The following is a 19541-nucleotide window of genomic DNA, read 5'->3' as shown; positions in this document are numbered from 1 at the left end:
CATCCTCCAAAGGCAGCTCTTGCAAGCTCACCCACCTGATCTCTGAAAGGAATGGTGGAAACCTTGGGCACATAGCCGGGCCGGGGTTTCAGTGTTATGTTGGATTTAGTGTGCCCGAACTGAAGGCACAAATCGTCGACCGAAAATTCATGGGGGTCCCCTATCCTCTTAACAGAGGCCAATGCAAGGAGCGCTAAAGTTTTCATTGTTAGAAACTTGACTTTCAGAACCACGGACAGATCCCAAGGAGGAATAGTCGCGGGAGCACAGTTGGCAAAAGTAGTAAAAACACGAAATGGAGTTTAAATTATATGGACTCTAAATGAGTCAAGTGGAATGGATTTTTAGGAAGCAGCAGCAAACAGAGTTTAATTTATTAGGGAATTCCTAGTGAAATAGATTTGACTGATGTCGCTCTGACAAGTGATCAGACATATGTTCTAAATTAAAGAAAAGGTAAGTGGGTCCAATATCATTACACTGTAAAAAAATCTGCCGTCTTAATTTTTGACTTGAAGTTGAAAAAATGAAGTTAAAACTTATAAAATGAAGTTGACATATTTCAAGTAATAACAACTCATCTCTAGTTATAATAAATAATAGTAAGTTGAAATGACATGAAAATCTGAGTTGATTAAACAAAACCATTAAGGCAGCAAAGATTTTTGTACAGTTTAGTCTTAAAGTGGTCTTATAATGCTTCAGATGCTCATGCACAAATCCAGTGTGTGGAAACAATCTGTACCAAATTAAATTGCATATAGCATTGTATATTTTTTTTCATTGCACCATACTGCATTGAATGACATTGTGTTGAATCAAATCGAAATCGAACTGCAGTGCATCGTAACAAGGTGAATCGTATCGCATCGGTAGCTGTTTCATATGTATCGCATCGTAGGCTATGCATCAAGATGCGTATCACAGCCACTCAGTTATTGAGATGCACATCCCTACTGGAACCTGTCTCAGAAGCACACCAGCCCGGAGAAACGATAGGTCTGTGCGACAGTGAGACAGAGTTGGTGTGATGGTTACACGGTGCAGGCCCCTGTCCCATGCTCTCCTCGGGACTTGGTCGTGAAGCTGTCTCATATGGAGCAGCCTGAGTGGTGTCACGGGTGCTGCTGCTCCCATATGCCCCAGGAGCCTCTGAAATTGTTTCAGTGGGACTGCGTTCTTGCCTTTGAATATATTCAAGCAAGTCAGTATCGACTGTATACGCGCTTCTGTTAAACATGCTGTTAGTTCAACCCAGTCCAGATGCATACAGAGAAAAGAGATCCTTTGCACGGGACAAAGTTTGCTCTTTTCCCAGTTGCTGAATTGTTTTTTTTTGTCTTTCTTGACAAATTGGATCAGTGGGAAACACTAACTGATTATTTTTCTAGCTGATAATTTTGACTAACTCGAAAATTTCAGACTTTGGCATATCACCTATCCCCAAGACCAACCAAGACAGAGTAATAAAAGACATTGATCTTAACTGACATTGACAGATTCATGAATGATGATTTGCGTCATAGCTACTTTTAAAAGCGTATTTTAATGAATGAAAACAATCTAAGTATACCTTTAGCATGCGTAGCAGTAACATGCTGCCCCCTTCAGGTTTAAATATGTACTGCGAGGATGACATCAAAGTGATGAAGTTTTCAGAGATAACGTCAAAGGGTCGCTGTGACGGGGGCGGAGAACGCCTATATAAAAAGTTCAAGCAACTTTCACACTTCACACCACTAACCTCGGCCTGCCTCAAAATTGCGAGAACAGCTGCATTTTTACCAGGGCTCCTGATATATCCTCAGTAACCATCATCAACAGATTTTGCGCAGGAGACTAAACCATCAGTAAACCATCCACTGCAGGTAAGACAATGCCAGTATATTCAGTAGCCTATGCAAAATTCTGTAGTCTACTTAAATATAATGTATTTGAATTAACACAGCAGCCGTAAAGTAACACAAATTTCCAAAGTAATTAAAATTTCATTCTTTGCGATGCTTTGATATGAATTAATTTACGTGCTTTGTTGAGCAGGACAGAGGTTGCCATGAGGGCGATGTGTGTGATCATCCTGGCCTCTCTGTCGGTTTCTATGTCACCCGTGACTGAGTGTCAAAGTCTGCCGGCTGAGGAAGATCCGTCACTTAGTGAGCTTTTCCAGCGCGCCGAGAGTTTACTCATCAGCTCTATTCTCACACAGATGGAGGACGAGAAGAACGTAAACGGTCTGCTTACATTCACGTTTACTTGCTTCACTTAACTACTTAAAATCCACTTTTACAAAATATACATATTAAGTGTCTATCACAGATGACCAGAAAGGGAAACGTATATAAAACGAATAAGTCATGTAGGAATTGGGATGACCGAAATTAATTGGGAAATAAATTAAATGTTAGATGTTACGGATAATAGTGACAGATTTATGATCCTTTAAGTTTTGTCACAATTATATAGCCTAATAGCAAATCATTAATATATTATATATTAGCCTATTATCAAAGTGAAAATGATTTATGGCTATATATTAAAGAATTGAACAGATTAAGTAGAAAATCCAGAATGTAAAACCATGCCAAAGCCTTTTAACTGAGCTACTCGCAGAACGTAGCCAATTCAAATATCCTTATTTCGTTAAAAATCCGATCAATCCCGGACTAAAACCATTCAGAAATACCTTTTTGTTGGTAGAATCCATTAAAAGGTCTGATAAAAAATGCTCATTTAAAAGAAAATATGTCAGACACACTTGGAGGGTTTTGCACCTGTGCTCTTCAATTAGTTATCCGTCTGTATAATTTATTGCAAGAAGTAGTTGAACAAATAGGCTATTATGCGATAATTTGTGCAATTTCTGGAATACTGGAAAAGAAAAAGCTAAGCAAATACTCATTGGCAATTGATCTGACCGTTAAATGAACGATTAAATTAGAGTACTAGTTGCCTGCCTCAAGCAAAGGTTTTACCTAGTCAGATGACATGTTCGCATTATGCTAAATAGTGCCAAAGTTTTTGTTGAATTATCCGTGTCCTCTGTCATTTTGGGATTATAGAGAATAGAGATTAATTTAAACATCTTACTTTATACTAATCGTCACAAGTTAATAATTAATAGATTCTCATTTTCCGCCACCAGGAGAAGAGTTTCAGTCCCAGTCAAAGTGGATGGAGAAGAGGCAACACCCGGGCAAACGGCAACATCCTGGTAAACGCGAGGATGTGGACTACGAAGACGACGCATTCCTCCAGAAGAGACAACATCCTGGAAAACGAGAGGAGGAAGAGGAGGAGAGCATGTTGATTAAAAGACAGCATCCCGGAAAGCGTCTGTCTCTGGAGCAAATGATGGCAGAGAATCCGAGCGCTCAGATCGGGCTGTCCAAACGCCAGCACCCGGGAAAACGGTACCTGATGCTGCTTCAGAAAAGACAGCATCCCGGCAGGCGCGAATTATACGAGAGCGACAGGACAACAGGAGACCTGTTGGATGTGGAAAAACGGCAACATCCTGGAAAGAGACTGTGGAAAGCGAAGACCGGTCCATGTGAGGATTGGGATGTTGCGGACTGTGATCCAGCCAGTATCCTGCTCGAGATTCTGGACAACGCAAGTAAAAGTCGCGCGGAGGAGAAGAGACAGCATCCCGGGAAACGGTTTGAATCAGAGGACGATGCCACGGAACAGGATTAATTTTAGAGGAGCGTGTCAAATGTGATGAGTCCGATGAATAGCCTAATTCTTGTTTTTTCAAAATATCACATTAATGGGAAACGCGTCTGTCTCAATGTGTCATATGTTTTAACCGGTCGCTTTTAAGTTTCTTAACATTTAATCAAAGCAAAAGTCTTATTTGAAAATGTGCAGATGCCTTACTGTTAAGTTCTCCGTGAAATGCTGCTGAGGTGTTTCTGTATTCGTAATGCTCATATCCATTGAAGTCAGACGTTGTTATATGTTGCACATTACCGTTATACGTACAGATTTTAATCCCTGCACTGCACCTGTGCTGGTCTTAAAGGTTTGTTGCAAATGAGATGTACTACCTGAGCGAACAAGATCGTATTCTGCTTTAAGTTCCTCTTTTGAGGTCTCAGTAACATTTGAAATGAGGCGCATTAATGCATGTGTTCAAAAAAAAACTTAAATGAGATTTCTAAATTACTTAATTGTGTGAAATGTAGATTTTAAATGAACATTCCTTGCCGAAATATTTTTCTACAGTATTCTTGCATGAAGAATTTGCAACCTGTACATTTTCATTATTTTGTTCTAATGATATAGAGCATATAAATTACAATTATGTTGTACAATAAAATGCTTTCGATGCCAATGTCTGCTTTTGCATCAAAGAGTTGAAAGTGAAACAGCGTAGGACTGCTTTACATTATTTCTAAGTATGCATAAAATGAAAACCAGACAGCTTACACAAATAGCTTTATGCTAGAAATATTAGATTCACAAAAACAGACTAATTTAAAAGATTTTTAAATGATATGGTTGAAAACAGTAAGTATCTCCCATGTGTTCTGAACAGCCGTTTGCAAGGCATTGGGCATTAGTCACAGTGTGATGTACTGCAGATGATATAATAAACTCACTGATCATAGCTTCAAGGAAACGGCAGCCCATGGGGTGTCCATTAATTAGCCTTAACTCTGTGAAATCCAAGCAGGTCACATAGACATCTCATTTGCCTGCTCCCTTTGGTGTGGGTGGATGTGTTTCAATCCCTTTCCTTCAACTCTTTTGCACAACCTAGATGAACTCATCATTAAATAATACAAAAGAACATGTTAAACATGTAAACAAATCCTTAATCTCTATCCCACCATTGTTTTAATCTATTTAACTTGTTAACATGGTAAAATAAAACTCTATTACACTCTACTAATATATTATTTCTCGCCTAAACTCATTAAGCAACATAGGTCCTATAGTATTTGCAAATTTAGCTTTGTATACAATATTCAGATAGTAATTGTTTCTCATGGGGACATAAGGTATTTTCAACATTTACAGGGGTTACCTCCATCCGAATTCAGAATGTTTGTCTTCCACCATGCACCCGCATGAAAATATCCTGTAAAATAACTTACACTCATAAGAAAAATGGTTCTATAGTATCTTTTTGGTGCTATATAGAACCCCTTTTAGATGGTTCTATATAGAACGTGGTACATAGAACATCAGTGGTGCTATAAAGAACCTTTTATTAATTATTTTTGTTATTTATGCACTTTTTAATTTTCAGCACTTTATAAGGTTTAACAGTTTAAAAACAGAACTGCTAGACATCAGATAAAGACTTTTATTTTCACTTTTTCATTACATGAGGTGTCTTACAACAATAAATATGTGTATTAAAATCACATTATTATGTTAAAATATATATTAAAATAAATATATGGCTTATGCAAATATAACAAATCATTACTCAAATGAGATATGGATGTTAAATAACTGCATCAATATTAAATAAACTAACAATAAAATTTGGCAAAGACAATCATTGTTAATAGACAACAATTACAAAAAATCATGACATATGCCACGTCATTCAGACATTACATTCAGATGTATACATTTTAGCACAAACAGATAGACTGCATAGAATACAAATTAATATGATGTTATTAATACATTACTAACTGTAAGAATAAAAATCTATAGGATTGTGTCAATGCTTGTAGAATCTAGCAAAAAAAGTCCATATTATTTTGTTTGCTGGATCATTGTACAGTACAAAGTGCACAGACCATGCCACACCATTGTGCTGTACCTTCAGAAGGACACACAGTGGTGTAAAAAATGACTTTGTAAAGATTTTAATCAGCACCTCGTTTAAATTGCAACAATTACTTTTGTAGCCCCGCCCACAGCTTCACGTGACACAGTGGGGCACAGGGCAAAGCAAATCATATGCACTGCAGTGTCTCAACAATAAGAAAACATGCCTTTAAAGATTGCCAAATGTAACCAAAATGACTTTACATTTTTTTTTACTGAGACTTATTTTGACGCAGTGATCTGTTATGAGTACCCATGGAAACGGAATGTTCGGTTGTGAAAGAACACAGTTGCTGTATAACCTTACCTTGGCTTGGAACCTAACATTAGGAATGCGTGGTTGAAGTTTGTTTTTAAAGAAGTTCCAGCTCGCGTGGGGAGTGTTTGTTTACTTCTTCATTGTGTACCGCGGATTCATTTGTAAAGAAGCCACAAGTCGATGCTAAATTTGCAGAGAGACTGTGATTAAAAAGCAATTGTGTACCATATACAATATCATGTACAATATTGGATCTGACAGGAATGACACAGCAGTCTTATGTTAGTAAAACATTTTAGTAAGTTACTACATTTCACTATTGCTTTGTAGAGATTGCATGATATGTCCTGATTGTAACCTTCGTGTTTAAACACGTATGTTTGACTGTTTTAATTTACTAAAAACACTAAACGAGTTATAAAGGTTCAACACTCAACAATACAACTTTACTATAACGATAGACATATACAAAGTTAGTGATAGGGACTTACCAGCCGTAATTTAGATTCTGTTAAGTGCTTACTGTGTTGCATACGGTAATTTAGACAAGTTGCGTTTGAAAGGTCCAACACTCAACAAAGCTTTTTTATCATAAAACTGTGGTATGTAACATTACGTGAATGTAAGAGCATCCTCACAAGCACAATAGAAATATATACAAAGTTATTGGTAAGGAGTCACAAGCCGCTGTTTAGATTCTGATGCGCGTTTACTGTGTAAAATCACTCAATGTACCAGTGGCGGCTGGTGCTATTTTTTGGTGGGGGGGAGTGGAACAAGTTTAAGTTTAACATTCAGATAACTGAACATATTTTTGCCAGATGTTTAGTGTCCTTATTAATTTAAAATGTTATGAGTTGTGGAAAATCTTTTATTGTTTGTTCTTTTGCAATTGTTTCTGATTATATAATTAGTATTTTGTATATTCCCATTCATTTACCACATATAAGTTATCACAAGAGCATAAGGCTTGTGCTTTTATTAATTTCATGAATTTATATAGAATTTGGTCCGATGTTGTTTCTAGAACTTCTTTTGATTACTACTTTATTTAATTTGGGGATATCTTGTGTTAAAAAGCGTTGATACTAAAATGAATAACCATAGTTTTACTACAAATACCAAGTTTAAACTATGGTTTCTGTATCAAAAATAAGTTTAAAGGGACAGTAAGTAGGATTTTAAGTGTTTTATTAATCAAAATCAATGTCTTTTGTCATAAATATGTCCTCGTTGGTGTCAAATGACCTCTGCCAGTGATCTGACTTTTCTTTGTAAGCTTAGAATTTCTTCTCTTTACTTACATTGAACGAGTAAGTCCAAGGAGGCTTTCATATCGTCCGCCGTATTGATAAACTATAATAGCAGATAGGGACAAAAAACACTTACCTACCAACGCGTTTCCACAATGCGTTTTCATTCAGAACACGTTAACCAGCTGAAGGAGATCAGTGAGTACATAACGGCTACACGCATTTGGAAAAGCGAGGCGCTAGAGAGCACTATTCGTTTGAATGCAAAATACAATTTCACCACTAGATGGGGGTAAATCCTACTTATTGCCCCTTTAAGGATTTATTTGTAGTAAAACCATGGTAGTAGTAAAATATTTAGGGATTCACATGTACACAACCCCTCGTTAAAACAGAACAGGGGAGACCCATAAGAATTGATAACGGTCAGGTTCATCTGGGCCTTCAGTTTTTCTGCCAAAGTTCTCTTCTCAAAGTGACATTTCCCAGAATAAGTGGGTGAATAAGACTGTGCCCGTCATTGTCATGTAGTGAAAATTGCGCATCTATATCTCAGTAATGAATTTAGTAGTTTGGGGCACCAGAAAAGTTGCCCAACTCATATGATTTAAGGACACTGACTGGCAAAATGTTATGTCATATTATGTGTTCATTTCCTGAATCAGCAATTGGCTAAACTTCTACAAAGACATAAGGAAAAGCATATATTTTCCACAGATAATTTTCTATCATGTCATACCATATAAATATGAACTTCTATAATTTACAAAATAATGATTTTTGAATCATGCATTTTATTATTTTGTGTGTGTGTGTGTGTGTGTGTGTGTGTGTGTGTGTGTGTGTGTGTGTGTGGCACAGAGAGGGCGACAGCCTAGCACCCTCTATTGACCAGCCGCCATTGCATTGTACACAGAAGATATAAAACAATTCCTGTTTCTCTTTTTTGCCAGAAATGTCTCACCATGGCAACACTGTTCCATATATCAAAATTCTGTTTGCAATTTAACATCTGCAATGACATCATGATTGCTAGATTTGGTGACATCTCATTGTCAAATCCTATTTTCAATTCAATTATATTTATATAGCGCTTATATACCTTAAAATTGTTTCAAAGCAGCTTTACATTAATAAAAGCAGGAGAAACACAGAAAAATACAATGGCTAAAATTAAATCTTACTAGCGAGCGTAGTAATAATGTAACGCATAGATTTTATGAGGTATTTAAATATTCACCTCATTCAGTCTGTTGTGAGTAAGTGACACACTTCCTGTTGCCAGTTGGTGGCACTATGCCCAGGGCTGTGTTCAGCCCCTACAAAACGTTTCACAACGTTTATTAAACAGAAACGGTGATGTGTTGTGATGACGCAAGAGTTGCAACTACGGTAGGTGAGAGGCCATTCTTTGTGTTTTTTTTTTAATGTTTCTGAAGCCTGTTGAAATCATTATAAATGTGTGTTTAATACTGTAAAACAGTGGTTCTCAAACTTTTTCTGCGTGCGGCCCCCCTTGTGTACAGTATGTTCCTTCAAGGCCCCCCAAAGAAAATTTATGACAAAAAAACTGTTCTAAAATTTAACATTATAATTAAACAAAACATATTAAGTTATACAAAGTAGTGCTGTTGGTTAGTAGCTTTCTTTTTTCAGGTTTAATTACACAGAATTCATGGTAAATTAATGTATTTTATAAAATGTCATAAAACTGGGGCCCCCCTGGCACTATCTCCCGGCCCCCAGTTTGAGAACCACTGCTGTAAAATACCCTCGATGTTACAGTCACTGACCTTGCCGTCCAAAATGAAAAACAACATTCCAACTTGAACACATTGAGCGAGTTGTCTCTTTACTACCGCGTGGTTTTATACATCTTGCCGCTGATCGGGCCGACATTTCTGACACACCCACCAAACAAGAGAAAACGCTTCTAAAACCTATTGCACGCCGTTGCACACCGTTTCCAGAAAACATGTCGTTCAACCCGGAAACTGTAGCAAAACGTTGCGCACCGGTGTGACATTGAACGTGCCCCAGGACTTACAATAGCCACATCAATAGGCTTTATGCCCAGCTGCACTACTTCCTGAACTTCAGCCAGCTCCTTGTTTCCTGTCTGCCATTATTGGACAAACTGACCAATCCAGGTGCGTCTGATTATTGTTGTTGTGACTACTGAGGTCAGGCATACCTGGATTTGTCAGTTTGTTTGTGACTACTGAGGTCAGGCACACCTGAATTAATCAGTTTGTCCAATAATGGCAGACAGGAAACAAGGAGCTGGCTGAAGTTCAGGAAGTAGTGCAGCTGGGCATAAACCTATTAGATCATCAGACCATGTGATTTATTTAAATTACAAGTATGCAACAAACTGAGGTGCATGCTACATAAGGGCTGGGAATACTTTCTCTGAGTTTAGCTCGCACTCGCACACGTCCGAGTAGCTTTCACCGTGGCTACGCTCGGATGGCTGTGTTCGACACAAACGCAATACAAATGATTTCTTGTTCAAATTATTACTCTACCAGGCCAGGTCAGGGCAGCACTGATTTGCAACATTTCCAGTACATTAAAAAATTTAGGATAAGTAAAGAGAAGTAGCTGATCCATCATTGCAAACAAAGTTTAGAACAAAAATCAAGAAAACAAAGTACAGGAATACAAAAATGCTCCACGGCTTTCTGTTCTTGGAAGAAGTGAAAATTAAAGAAGAGAAAACAATAGTGTGTGTGTGTGTGTGTGTTTGCAAATGCTGTCTATTTCCTTTGTGTAATTTTTTTTAGTGGAGTGTCCTTGTCAATATTTTCTCGCCCATGCGCTGTTATACGGGTGCTGTCCGCACATTTATTGTTACCTTGTAGGACTGCATTTTTAAATGGGGGCTTTAGTATGGCTGTATTAAAGCTCAGTTATGGCAAAATAATCTTTAAAAAACCAACATAAAAAAGAGGCGTGATTAAATCGTGATTTTCCCAAAAAAAAAAAAAATTGTGATATGATATTTTCCTCATATCGTTCACCCTTATGTTCAATATCTTTGCCTCATACACTCTAAAAAATGCTGGGTTGTTTTCAACCCAATGTTTGGTCAAAAATGGACGAGCCCAACTCATCAGGTTGCAAATCAATTGTTGGGTCAAATATAAACATTGTCTAGGTTGATTTAACTCAGCTGGGCTCGTCCCTTTTTGACCCAACTTCAAAAATTTCAAAAAGTCTGCGCTTCCAGTTGGTGGCACTATTACTGTGACTCTACTAGTAGTCACATCTTCGAGATATCATCAATACCTTCATCAATCTTTAGAGCAGCCATGTTTGCAATGCCTATGGGCAGCCATTTTGGTCATGCAAGACTAAAGTCCTATCTACTTGACTGGGATAAAACACTTTTTCAGGTTGCTTCAGCTTTTATGGAAGCACATTAATGCATTTTTGAAACGTGCATCTCTGTGCGTGAGCTAATGAAATGTGTGTCCATTTGAGTGTGTGTGTGTCTGTGCGCACAGAAAACAGCTCATTTAACTTCTTATTGCAGTCAAATTGTTTAAAATGGTTTGATTGTTAACAAATGATGAACTCTCTATATAAATAGTTATTTAGTTTCTTTAGTGATTATTCTTATAAAAGAGATTATTATAATTTATGCGTGAATTTTTCTGCTTTTCCACAAAAATTATTTTGTGTCTCTTCTGACTGGGTGGGCTAGCCGTCAAACTAATGTATCCTCGCCACTGGCATGCACATTACACATATTTCCCCTCTAGTAACAGCAATGCTGCATCTTGTTAGTATCTATTATCTTTGGCTTCATCTGATGCAGGGGTGGGCATTCCTGGTCCTGCAAAGTTTAGCTTCAACCCTAAACAAACACACCTGAATGCCATTTCCAAGTCATCGTGCAGCCTTTGATTAGATTTTTCAGGCGTGTTTGATTAGGGTAGGAACTAAACTTTACAGGACAGTGGCCCTCCAGGATCAGGAATGCCCACCCCTGATCTGATGGGTGTCCTTCAGTGCCTTCGATATCCCACAATCCTGTGCATTGGCGGGTAGGTGAACCAATCAAAAGACAGTTTCTGTATAACTTAAAACATTTTTTAACAACTTTTGATTGCATTTCAAGAAATTTGTTTTGTTGTTTTTAAATATTTGATTGGTCATTTGCCAGAAGGCTCTCTACTGATATTCAGGGCCCTAACTATGTTGGCCTGTTTATTTATCCTACTTTTAGACATCCTTCTGAAATCATTGGACTCATATAATCACCCTATCATGCCATAGTTATTCTAAATATAAATTAACCCTTTGAACCTTGCACTCATCGTTTTTATCAGATGCATGTGCATTGCCGCAGTTAAGTGTCTGGCATTAAGTTGTGCGAAGAGAACACACATAGCTAACATTGTATATTAATTTTACACAGTAAACATTAGCACAGTGTAGAAGTTGTTAGGCTTTATTAAAGGCGGAGTCCACGATGTTTGAAAAACGCTTTGGAAAAGGAGACGGGCCGACTACCAAAACACACTTATAGCCAATCAAATCAAATCAAATGCCGGGTTGCGTATGTGTGGGGCGGGTCTATCAACAGAAGGTCCAGATTCTATTGGGGTAGGGGCGTGTTTTTTTAGGTGATTTCAAATATCAACATTGGCTTTCAAACATCATGGACTCCGCCTTTAAACTAATGTAATTTACTTGTTATTTATTGTATTTTGCTTGTTATCAGAAATAATGTACAGTAGAGTGACTGTGTTGTTATCGATTATTTGCTGAAGTCTACTGAAGTATATAGAAAAACAAATGAATAGAAAACTGAAAAAATCCAAATCATGAGATTAAGAGCATCAAAGTTTGAATTCAATCATTAATTTCACTATGATTTTAAACTTTGACATGACCATACTCGGTCAATATCAAAGATATCAAGGTAATATTTTTACAGAATATTCTTTATAGTATGTAGGATGATTTGATGTAGAAAACAGTAAATCACAAAACGACTTTAGCTGGGTTTTCACAGGTTGAATATTCTACATATTCATAGACAGCAGAACGACTGCCAGTGTGTCACTATATGATTTGTGTGATCGGGCTGTGTTCTAACCTAATCTGCAGCACAAGGCAAGCTAAAATCGTGATTTAAAAAAACTTTTCCATATCCAGAATACTTTGGGGTCATATATTACCGCAGGTGTTTTGTTCAGTGATTCAAAGTATCAATAACATATTACTGAACATAGTGCCATCTAGTGGCTTTTCATGAATTCACACTCAGTAGATAACGTAAGATTAGAGATGTCTCCATAATTATCAAGAAAAAAATCTATGCTTGACAAGAGTGGGTTTATTCGGTCATTTATGAGAGCATCTTTGTACTTCGCGTAGATCGTAAGACATTAAAATCGGTTAAGAAATGTTATTGTGCTTTAAAAAAAAAAAAAACACAGCTACACATGCCCGGACCAATATGGAGGCACCGTTGGTGTTTGATACAGCGGGTAATGTGCGGTTTACGCACAGAACGAGATGTTGTTGCATAGTGTTATATATGACTGTCGTATCATTTCAAAATTCTCATTCCAATAGTCGTTCATGAATTAGTATGGATAACTCTCAGTCACGTGAGCAATCGGGTGGATGGAGGAGGTAAAGGAAGCGGCAGTTTACATTGGGCTCTCTCTGCCTGAGAGGCAGCACAAACCGGTCAACTTTCCGTCTTGTTTTAATTCACGTCTGCTTAAAACACCTCTCAACAGAATAAAAAGTAAGATATAAACACGAACAAAAGTTTTGAGCACTCTTCAGATATTCCTGGCAGACTTTTCGTGGAAAAATCCCTCGCATTGTACTGCCGCCAGTATTAATATTGTGTTGTATTATAATATTTTAAATAATATTAATTAAAAACAATAAAGATCAGTCTGACTGCGCAAGTCTTTTGTACAACAATTGAAAGGTGCAAAAGGATGTGCAAACATGCATTTTAACTCTTTTCAGATCACTTTTGCATTTTTACAACTTCAGCTGTTAGTCTAACTACTGCAGATACCTCAGGACGTGACAACAAATGAGAAAATGACGCAACGATATGAATGTAATGATGTGAGTGCTATCTGTGTTTACGTAAGTTTACCTTTGATGAAGCAATCACTGTAAATATGTACGGCTGTCATTGTTTCCTTCAGCTGGGGACAGATGCACATACATTTATCGCACAAAATTCACAAATTTCTCCTTTCTGTGATTTCTTCTCCGACTATATTCTGTAGAAGCATAGCTCAGGCTTGTCTCTTCGATACGTTCATTTTATTTCACAACAACTATTTAGTATTTAAGCTAAACAAAATAAATTACTCGCTCAACCTGCATACAACGGCCGATAGCTCTTGCCCTCCAGCGTGACTTTCCCCTAAGTACGTGACGTCACATGACAACATTTTCCCAACAGTTCCTGATGTGTAAATTACCCACAGACGTCAGTTCGATTTGATGCAACGCTGCGCAGCGCAAGCAGCGTGTGACATCAAGTAGCGCGAGAGCTATCCGAAAGCCGCCCTAAATCATGTCCTGTAAATATATTCGGTTTAGTACTGGAAATCTTTTAAGAAAAATTATAGTAAAAGCGTATTCTTAACTTTGGACACTATATAAATGCGCCTTTGGGAGAAGATGTGTAGAAGATAATAAATTATCTCAGTCCGTGCCTCCGAAGCGCTAGGTGTCGATAGAAGGCAAATGCGTGTCAAAGCAACTCATAACAATATGAGGCTTCCGTTTTTCCGAACGTACACACAAAAACGGTAAAAGTATTATGTTATTCTTTAATCGATACAGTCTAAACCGTTCCGTGATCGTGTAAAAGTCGTAAAGCTGAAATCGTGGTTTGCTGAAAGAAAGCAGAGTTTTGTTCACCCAGCAGTACCTCTAACGTTACCACTGATGAGAGTATCATGGAGCTCAGAAGAATCGTCTATTTTGAACAAGCACGAAACAGTTAAACGTGACATTATAATGTAATGTCATAACAGCTGAAGTATTTTCTGTTATGCGATGTGCACCAACAACTCGTGACTGAGAATGGCAGTGGTTAAAGGCGCGGACGCAGAGCTGCGCACAAGCAGCGAGGAGCAGACGGCTGCTGCAGGTGGTGGTGTGCCTGCAGGCTGGAGGAGAGAGATGAAAGAGAGACAGAGAGGCAGGACAGCCGGAAAAGTCGATGTCTACATCATCAGGTTGGTCATCATCACATGAGTGAAATACAACTGCGTACATGACGTAATTTCACATGCAACTGCTGTTTAAAAGCATTCAGTTATTGACTTACTGTACGCTTCAGATGACTGCATTGATATTTAGCGTTAGTGGTGCAATCAGGGGTTAGAATATTGCTAAACATGGCATTGCAGCATGAGCGCACCACTCACAGTTTATACCAGGCTGGTGATGAGATTTGTTTACACAAGTACAAGTTGGTATCTCGTCCTTATAGATACTGTAACAGACACCCTGTTCTTTTGACAATATCACATACTATTCATATTAAATCTATATGTATCAAGCCATAATAGACGTCTGGTTAGATGAAGGATGGATGTTGGACCATTTCAGTGAATTGTCAGGACAGAATGTGTGGTAACTCTATAACTTTATAATATATTCATCTGAAGGGCACACGACAGTTTGGATTCTGAATCGAATGTGTGATATTAGTTTTTGTGCTGTACTATTATTTACAGTATATTTGATATTGTAGTCCTGAGGGCAGAAGCTTCAGATCCAAGAATCAACTCCACAATTATCTGCTCTCAGAAAAACACCTCAACCTGCAGCTTAGTGACTTCGACTTCACAGCCACATCCAGTGACCAAAGGAGAGTGACTCAAACTAAACAAAACAGCAAACAGAAAAAGGAAAGAAAACTGAAAATAAGGTCCAGCATTTTAGAAGATTCTTCTCTTAGACATGGAGACATGACGGGACATGGAGAAGACATGGATGGTCAGGAAGAGGTTGGAGAAAAAATCGGCCTGGAAGTAAATAATTCAGATCAAACCCAAGATAAACATACAGTGACTTTTGCTGCAAGCCTGCCATCGTGTCCTTTAGAGAATACAGAAGAAAGTGACGAGACATTTGAAGAAGATAAAGAGATGACTTCAAGATACGTGGAATCTTTTAGAAACACAGAAAACAGTGAGTATCTTCTAATATATTCTATATTGAACTCATTTGATTATATATTGTAATCACATAACTGCATGCATTATTTGTTTCATCTGTCCAATGTTGTACATTTATAAAATAGCACACACTGATATTGGCAGCCTTGGTAAATTAAATATCTTTATTGTTTTACCTTTTGATCTTTTGCTCAAAATGAACAAAAACATGCTCTCATTGGAAAAACACTATTCCAAACACAACACAGTTTTATCAACAACAGTTTGATAAAAGTTTTAGTAATTTCTTTGTGCTGCCTGCCTTTGCCAAGATGATTGCTTTGAGTCTTCTCGTATAATGACTGAGGTATGATGAGGTTGGAGAATACATGACACAGGTTCTGTGACCATTCCGCCATACAGACAGAATCTACGGATCCTTTAAATTCCACACTGGTGGACTTTCCTAAGTTTCCTCTTTAGTTCACACCACATTCTATGGGATTTAAGTCAAGAGACTGGGATGGCCATTGATGGCCTTGATTTTTTTGGTCAGTAAACCATTTTTGTGTTTACTTTGATCATTGTCATGTCATTGTTCATTTATTGACATTTAAGTTCATGATGCCATGTATCCTAACAAAATGCCCAGATCAATTAATCCATTAATATTTAACAAAGATTTTTTTTTAAATAAAACTTTTTCGTTTGCAATTGTTTGTTTTCAATAAGAGCAAAGTTTTTATGTTAATATTCTGAGCAAATGATCAGAAGGTTAAACAATAAAAACATTTACCAAGGGTGCCAATAAAAGTAAAGGGCACTATACTTCTCAAGCAAATTACTGCATGTGGCTTACTACAAATGTTTTGTAAAGGTTTGTGCAAATTATTGAGCATTTGTTCATTCGAATCAGTAGTGGATTAGATTAAGAAATGTTCTAAACACCTGCAATTGTAGAAAATTTAAGTTGCAACATGCAACTTAAAGTTGGTATTAGGCATGCAATTTTGTAAACCTTTTGTTTTACAAATCTGTTCGAATAAATCTATTTTTAGGGTCAAATGTATCGGTGGAGAAACGGAAAACTAGTCCATACTTTAGTGGAAGGAATGATGGTAGGTAACCACAAAGATTTTTCTTTATAAATGAAGTACACACATTTTTAAACTAAACTGCTTTTGGGTTGAATGTGATCCATTTATCCTCATCTCGATACATTTCTTTACAGGATTATTATGTTGTTTTGATTTCATTTTTCCTTCAGTGTATAATATAGCATTTTGTGTACTACCAATTTGGCCAAGTTATGTAAAAAAAAAAAATTGGTGGTTTCCCATAAAAACAATTTATTTTGAAGCAGTTCTTTAGTAAAACAACAACTACAAACCTTCTTTATGCCTTCTCCATCCTTGCAACAAACCATACAGAGTTCGATGCTGTATTTCTCACAACTCATAAGTTACTACTTATTTACATTTAAATGACATTTATGCATGTGGCAGACACTTTTTTCATATTGTATGTCGTTCTTAGATTTTTTTTTGTGTTCATGCTCTGTGCATGAATTTGCGGATCTCCAAACATAACAGAATGGGTCAGCTGACCACAAAGACCTGCTTCATTAATGTACAATAATTAAATATGAAGTTTTTATTAAATCAACACCCCAAAAATAAAATTATAAACCTTCTTTATGTAATGTATTTATGACATATTTCGTCATGACCTTATTTTGGTAGAACAAAATATGCATTATTTTATTTAAGTACATATCATTTTCCTTAGTGCAATACATGCATATATGTTGATATCAAAAAACATGTTTTAGAGTTTCACAATCCTTAAAAACTTTTCTCAGATCTAAGTCCCCCAAAGCGTAAAGCCTTCAGGAAGTGGACCCCACCACACTCACCGTACAACCTTGTTCAGGAGATCCTGTTTCATGACCCATGGAAGCTTTTAGTGGCCACAATATTCCTCAACAAGACCAGCGGGAACAATAACATATACATTTGAATCTGTAAAACATGCTCTTTCCAACAATTCAATTCATTGTTAATGTCCAGAATTTAGTATACTGTCTTTGTTTTAATTGCATATGGACAGGGAAGATGGCAATTCCTACACTGTGGCAGTTTTTTGAACGGTACCCAAGTGCAGAGGTGACTCGAGCAGCTGACTGGAGAGATCTGTCTGACTTAATGCAGCCTCTGGGTCTCAGTAAACTCCGAGCAAAAACACTCATCCGTTTTTCCGGTACGTCATGTGTTTATAATGATGAATTGTTCCACACCTGCTTGAAACCTGAAATATTTACTTGGTGGCCGCCGCTGATCATTGGATTTTTTAAAAGAATATTAAGAAAAATATCCAATTAGGTTTCTAGGTGAAAATGGTCTGACTTCAAGCTAAGGTATAAGCTATCAATAAACTAGTAGTAGCTCAAATAACCACATAGCAAAGACCGCACACAGTGCCACACCTGTCAACTAAAAACAGTAAAGTGTAGGGTGTGTCCAGAAGTCTGTTAGTAAAGGGTACATGCGATGATCACCTTGAAGAAGTAACTCCCTTTGCAATCCAAATGCATAGGTGAGACAGTAAGGCCTGCCACCCGTCAAGGAGCTTACTGAACGGCTGTCTCCTTTCGAAGGAAGTAGGGCACAGGGATACCTAGACACTGTGAGTCCAGATCTGATGTCCAAGCAACGTTCATGTGTGGTTTGAAGTGACATTTCTGGAAAATACGTTTTAGTTCTGAAGACTCTGATCGGATCTGGCATAGCTTTTAACATATTTTAATTTCTCACACCATGTAATACGGAAGCACGTCAGACATTGTTACGTCAAAAGCAATTTTCTTGTGTTATTGTTGATGGGCGAGTTAAGCTGGCAGCAAGGAATAAAACCATGCGTGCCAGTCTGTGTTTCTGACGCTGCTTCTTTAGAGGCAGATGTCCAGAACCGTGGCTACACATCATTGTGGTATTGTAAAACATACTTTAAGTGTTTGAATTCATTGTGCTGACAGAGTCATATGAACCGTGAGAGTGATTCAGAAGAATGTCTCTCTCACTGTTATTTTAGTTCACACTCTGATCAGTCTTGCACAACTTTACATAAAATAAAGCACACCTATTTCAATAACCGAAACACAACGAGACCAGTGAGTCATTCAAATTTTATATGTAGAAAAATCTGATTTAAACTGAGAGTATAAACATTGTCCAAATTCCAAATGTGTGCCTTTATTTAAAGGTGGCATCGCCAAAAGCTAATTGGATTCAGGTGTTTAAATTAGAGAACAGTCAACAGAGCTTTGCTCGTTTTTTCCAGCCGTATTTTGAGTAATAATTTACAGTAAAGTGTAAGTGTTAGTTTAATAGACAAATTGTGTTTATTATTGTAACTTTTCTCAGACCACATTTATTTGTATTCAATGCAGAATAACAGGTCCATAGGGTTCTCACTACTACTGCAATAAAAGTTTATTTATGCAAAGTTGCCTTTGATAGCTTTAATAGATATTTCTCTCTGTATTTTCTTCCTTTATGCAAGATGAATATCTGAATAAAGCGTGGCGGTATCCTATTGAGCTACACGGCATTGGAAAGTATGGCAACGACTCCTACCGTATCTTCTGTGTGGAGGAGTGGAAAGAGGTAAAGTTATAACGGGCTGTTCTCCAGTTAAGAGTTTATATGTTGGAGTGCATTTGTTGTAGCTTTTTTTTGTGTTGTAGGTTACTCCACATGATCATAAGCTCAATGACTATCACACATGGTTGTGGGAAAACCAGGAAAGATTAGGGATCTGATTTCAGTGATACTGAAATGTACTTTAATAAACCCATCATGATGAGCATACGTGAGTCTATTCGTTTCACAAAACAAATAAGATTTTTAAATAAATTCTGAAAATGTTTTATAGTGAATATATATATATTGTATGTACAGTCTTGCTTAACACACAATCATTTGGAAGAAAGATGGGATGTTAACCTAAAAATGAAAATTGTCATACTAACCCTTATGTATGTTGTTCTAAACCTGTATCGTGTTGTTCTTA

The 19541-nt window shown here is 37.2% G+C and overlaps 2 protein-coding genes and 1 long non-coding RNA gene across 6 annotated transcripts; 2 read left to right on the top strand and 1 right to left on the bottom strand.

Moving 5' to 3' along the window:
• The first annotated feature begins 1682 nt into the window (after positions 1 to 1682).
• Positions 1683 to 4336, top strand: trh (thyrotropin-releasing hormone). 2 transcript variants are annotated; one of them, XM_073867409.1, is made up of 3 exons: positions 1683 to 1868; positions 2046 to 2231; positions 3143 to 4336. In XM_073867409.1, exons 2-3 carry the CDS (start codon positions 2054 to 2056, stop codon positions 3694 to 3696), a joined length of 732 nt encoding a protein of 243 aa, XP_073723510.1. In that variant the 5' UTR covers positions 1683 to 1868; positions 2046 to 2053; the 3' UTR covers positions 3697 to 4336. The 2 variants fall into 2 exon arrangements, with proteins under 2 accessions (XP_073723510.1, XP_055023854.2); XM_055167879.2 differs by having other exon boundaries at positions 1695 to 1868; positions 2041 to 2231.
• Positions 4337 to 4537: 201 nt separating this feature from the next.
• On the bottom strand, positions 4538 to 13735 carry LOC129414015 (uncharacterized). 2 transcript variants are annotated; one of them, XR_012369488.1, is made up of 3 exons: positions 13445 to 13735; positions 5033 to 5086; positions 4538 to 4770 (listed from the first exon to the last, which is right to left on the bottom strand). It is a non-coding gene; the product is annotated as an uncharacterized lncRNA (long non-coding RNA). The 2 variants fall into 2 exon arrangements; XR_008634201.2 differs by having other exon boundaries at positions 4538 to 4761.
• Positions 13736 to 13811: 76 nt separating this feature from the next.
• mbd4 (methyl-CpG binding domain protein 4) lies at positions 13812 to 19339 on the top strand. 2 transcript variants are annotated; one of them, XM_073867407.1, is made up of 7 exons: positions 13825 to 14543; positions 15065 to 15504; positions 16529 to 16588; positions 17332 to 17470; positions 17584 to 17729; positions 19032 to 19135; positions 19216 to 19339. In XM_073867407.1, exons 1-7 carry the CDS (start codon positions 14389 to 14391, stop codon positions 19288 to 19290), a joined length of 1119 nt encoding a protein of 372 aa, XP_073723508.1. In that variant the 5' UTR covers positions 13825 to 14388; the 3' UTR covers positions 19291 to 19339. The 2 variants fall into 2 exon arrangements, with proteins under 2 accessions (XP_073723509.1, XP_073723508.1); XM_073867408.1 differs by lacking the exons at positions 19032 to 19135; positions 19216 to 19339 and adding an exon at positions 18066 to 18486 and having other exon boundaries at positions 13812 to 14543.
• The last annotated feature ends 202 nt before the right edge of the window (positions 19340 to 19541 follow it).

Source organism: Misgurnus anguillicaudatus, chromosome 5 (assembly GCF_027580225.2).
Source record: "Misgurnus anguillicaudatus chromosome 5, ASM2758022v2, whole genome shotgun sequence".
NCBI lineage: Eukaryota > Metazoa > Chordata > Actinopteri > Cypriniformes > Cobitidae > Misgurnus > Misgurnus anguillicaudatus.
The sequence above is the reverse complement of the archived record's forward strand: the minus strand, read 5'-3'. Positions and strand labels throughout refer to the sequence as shown.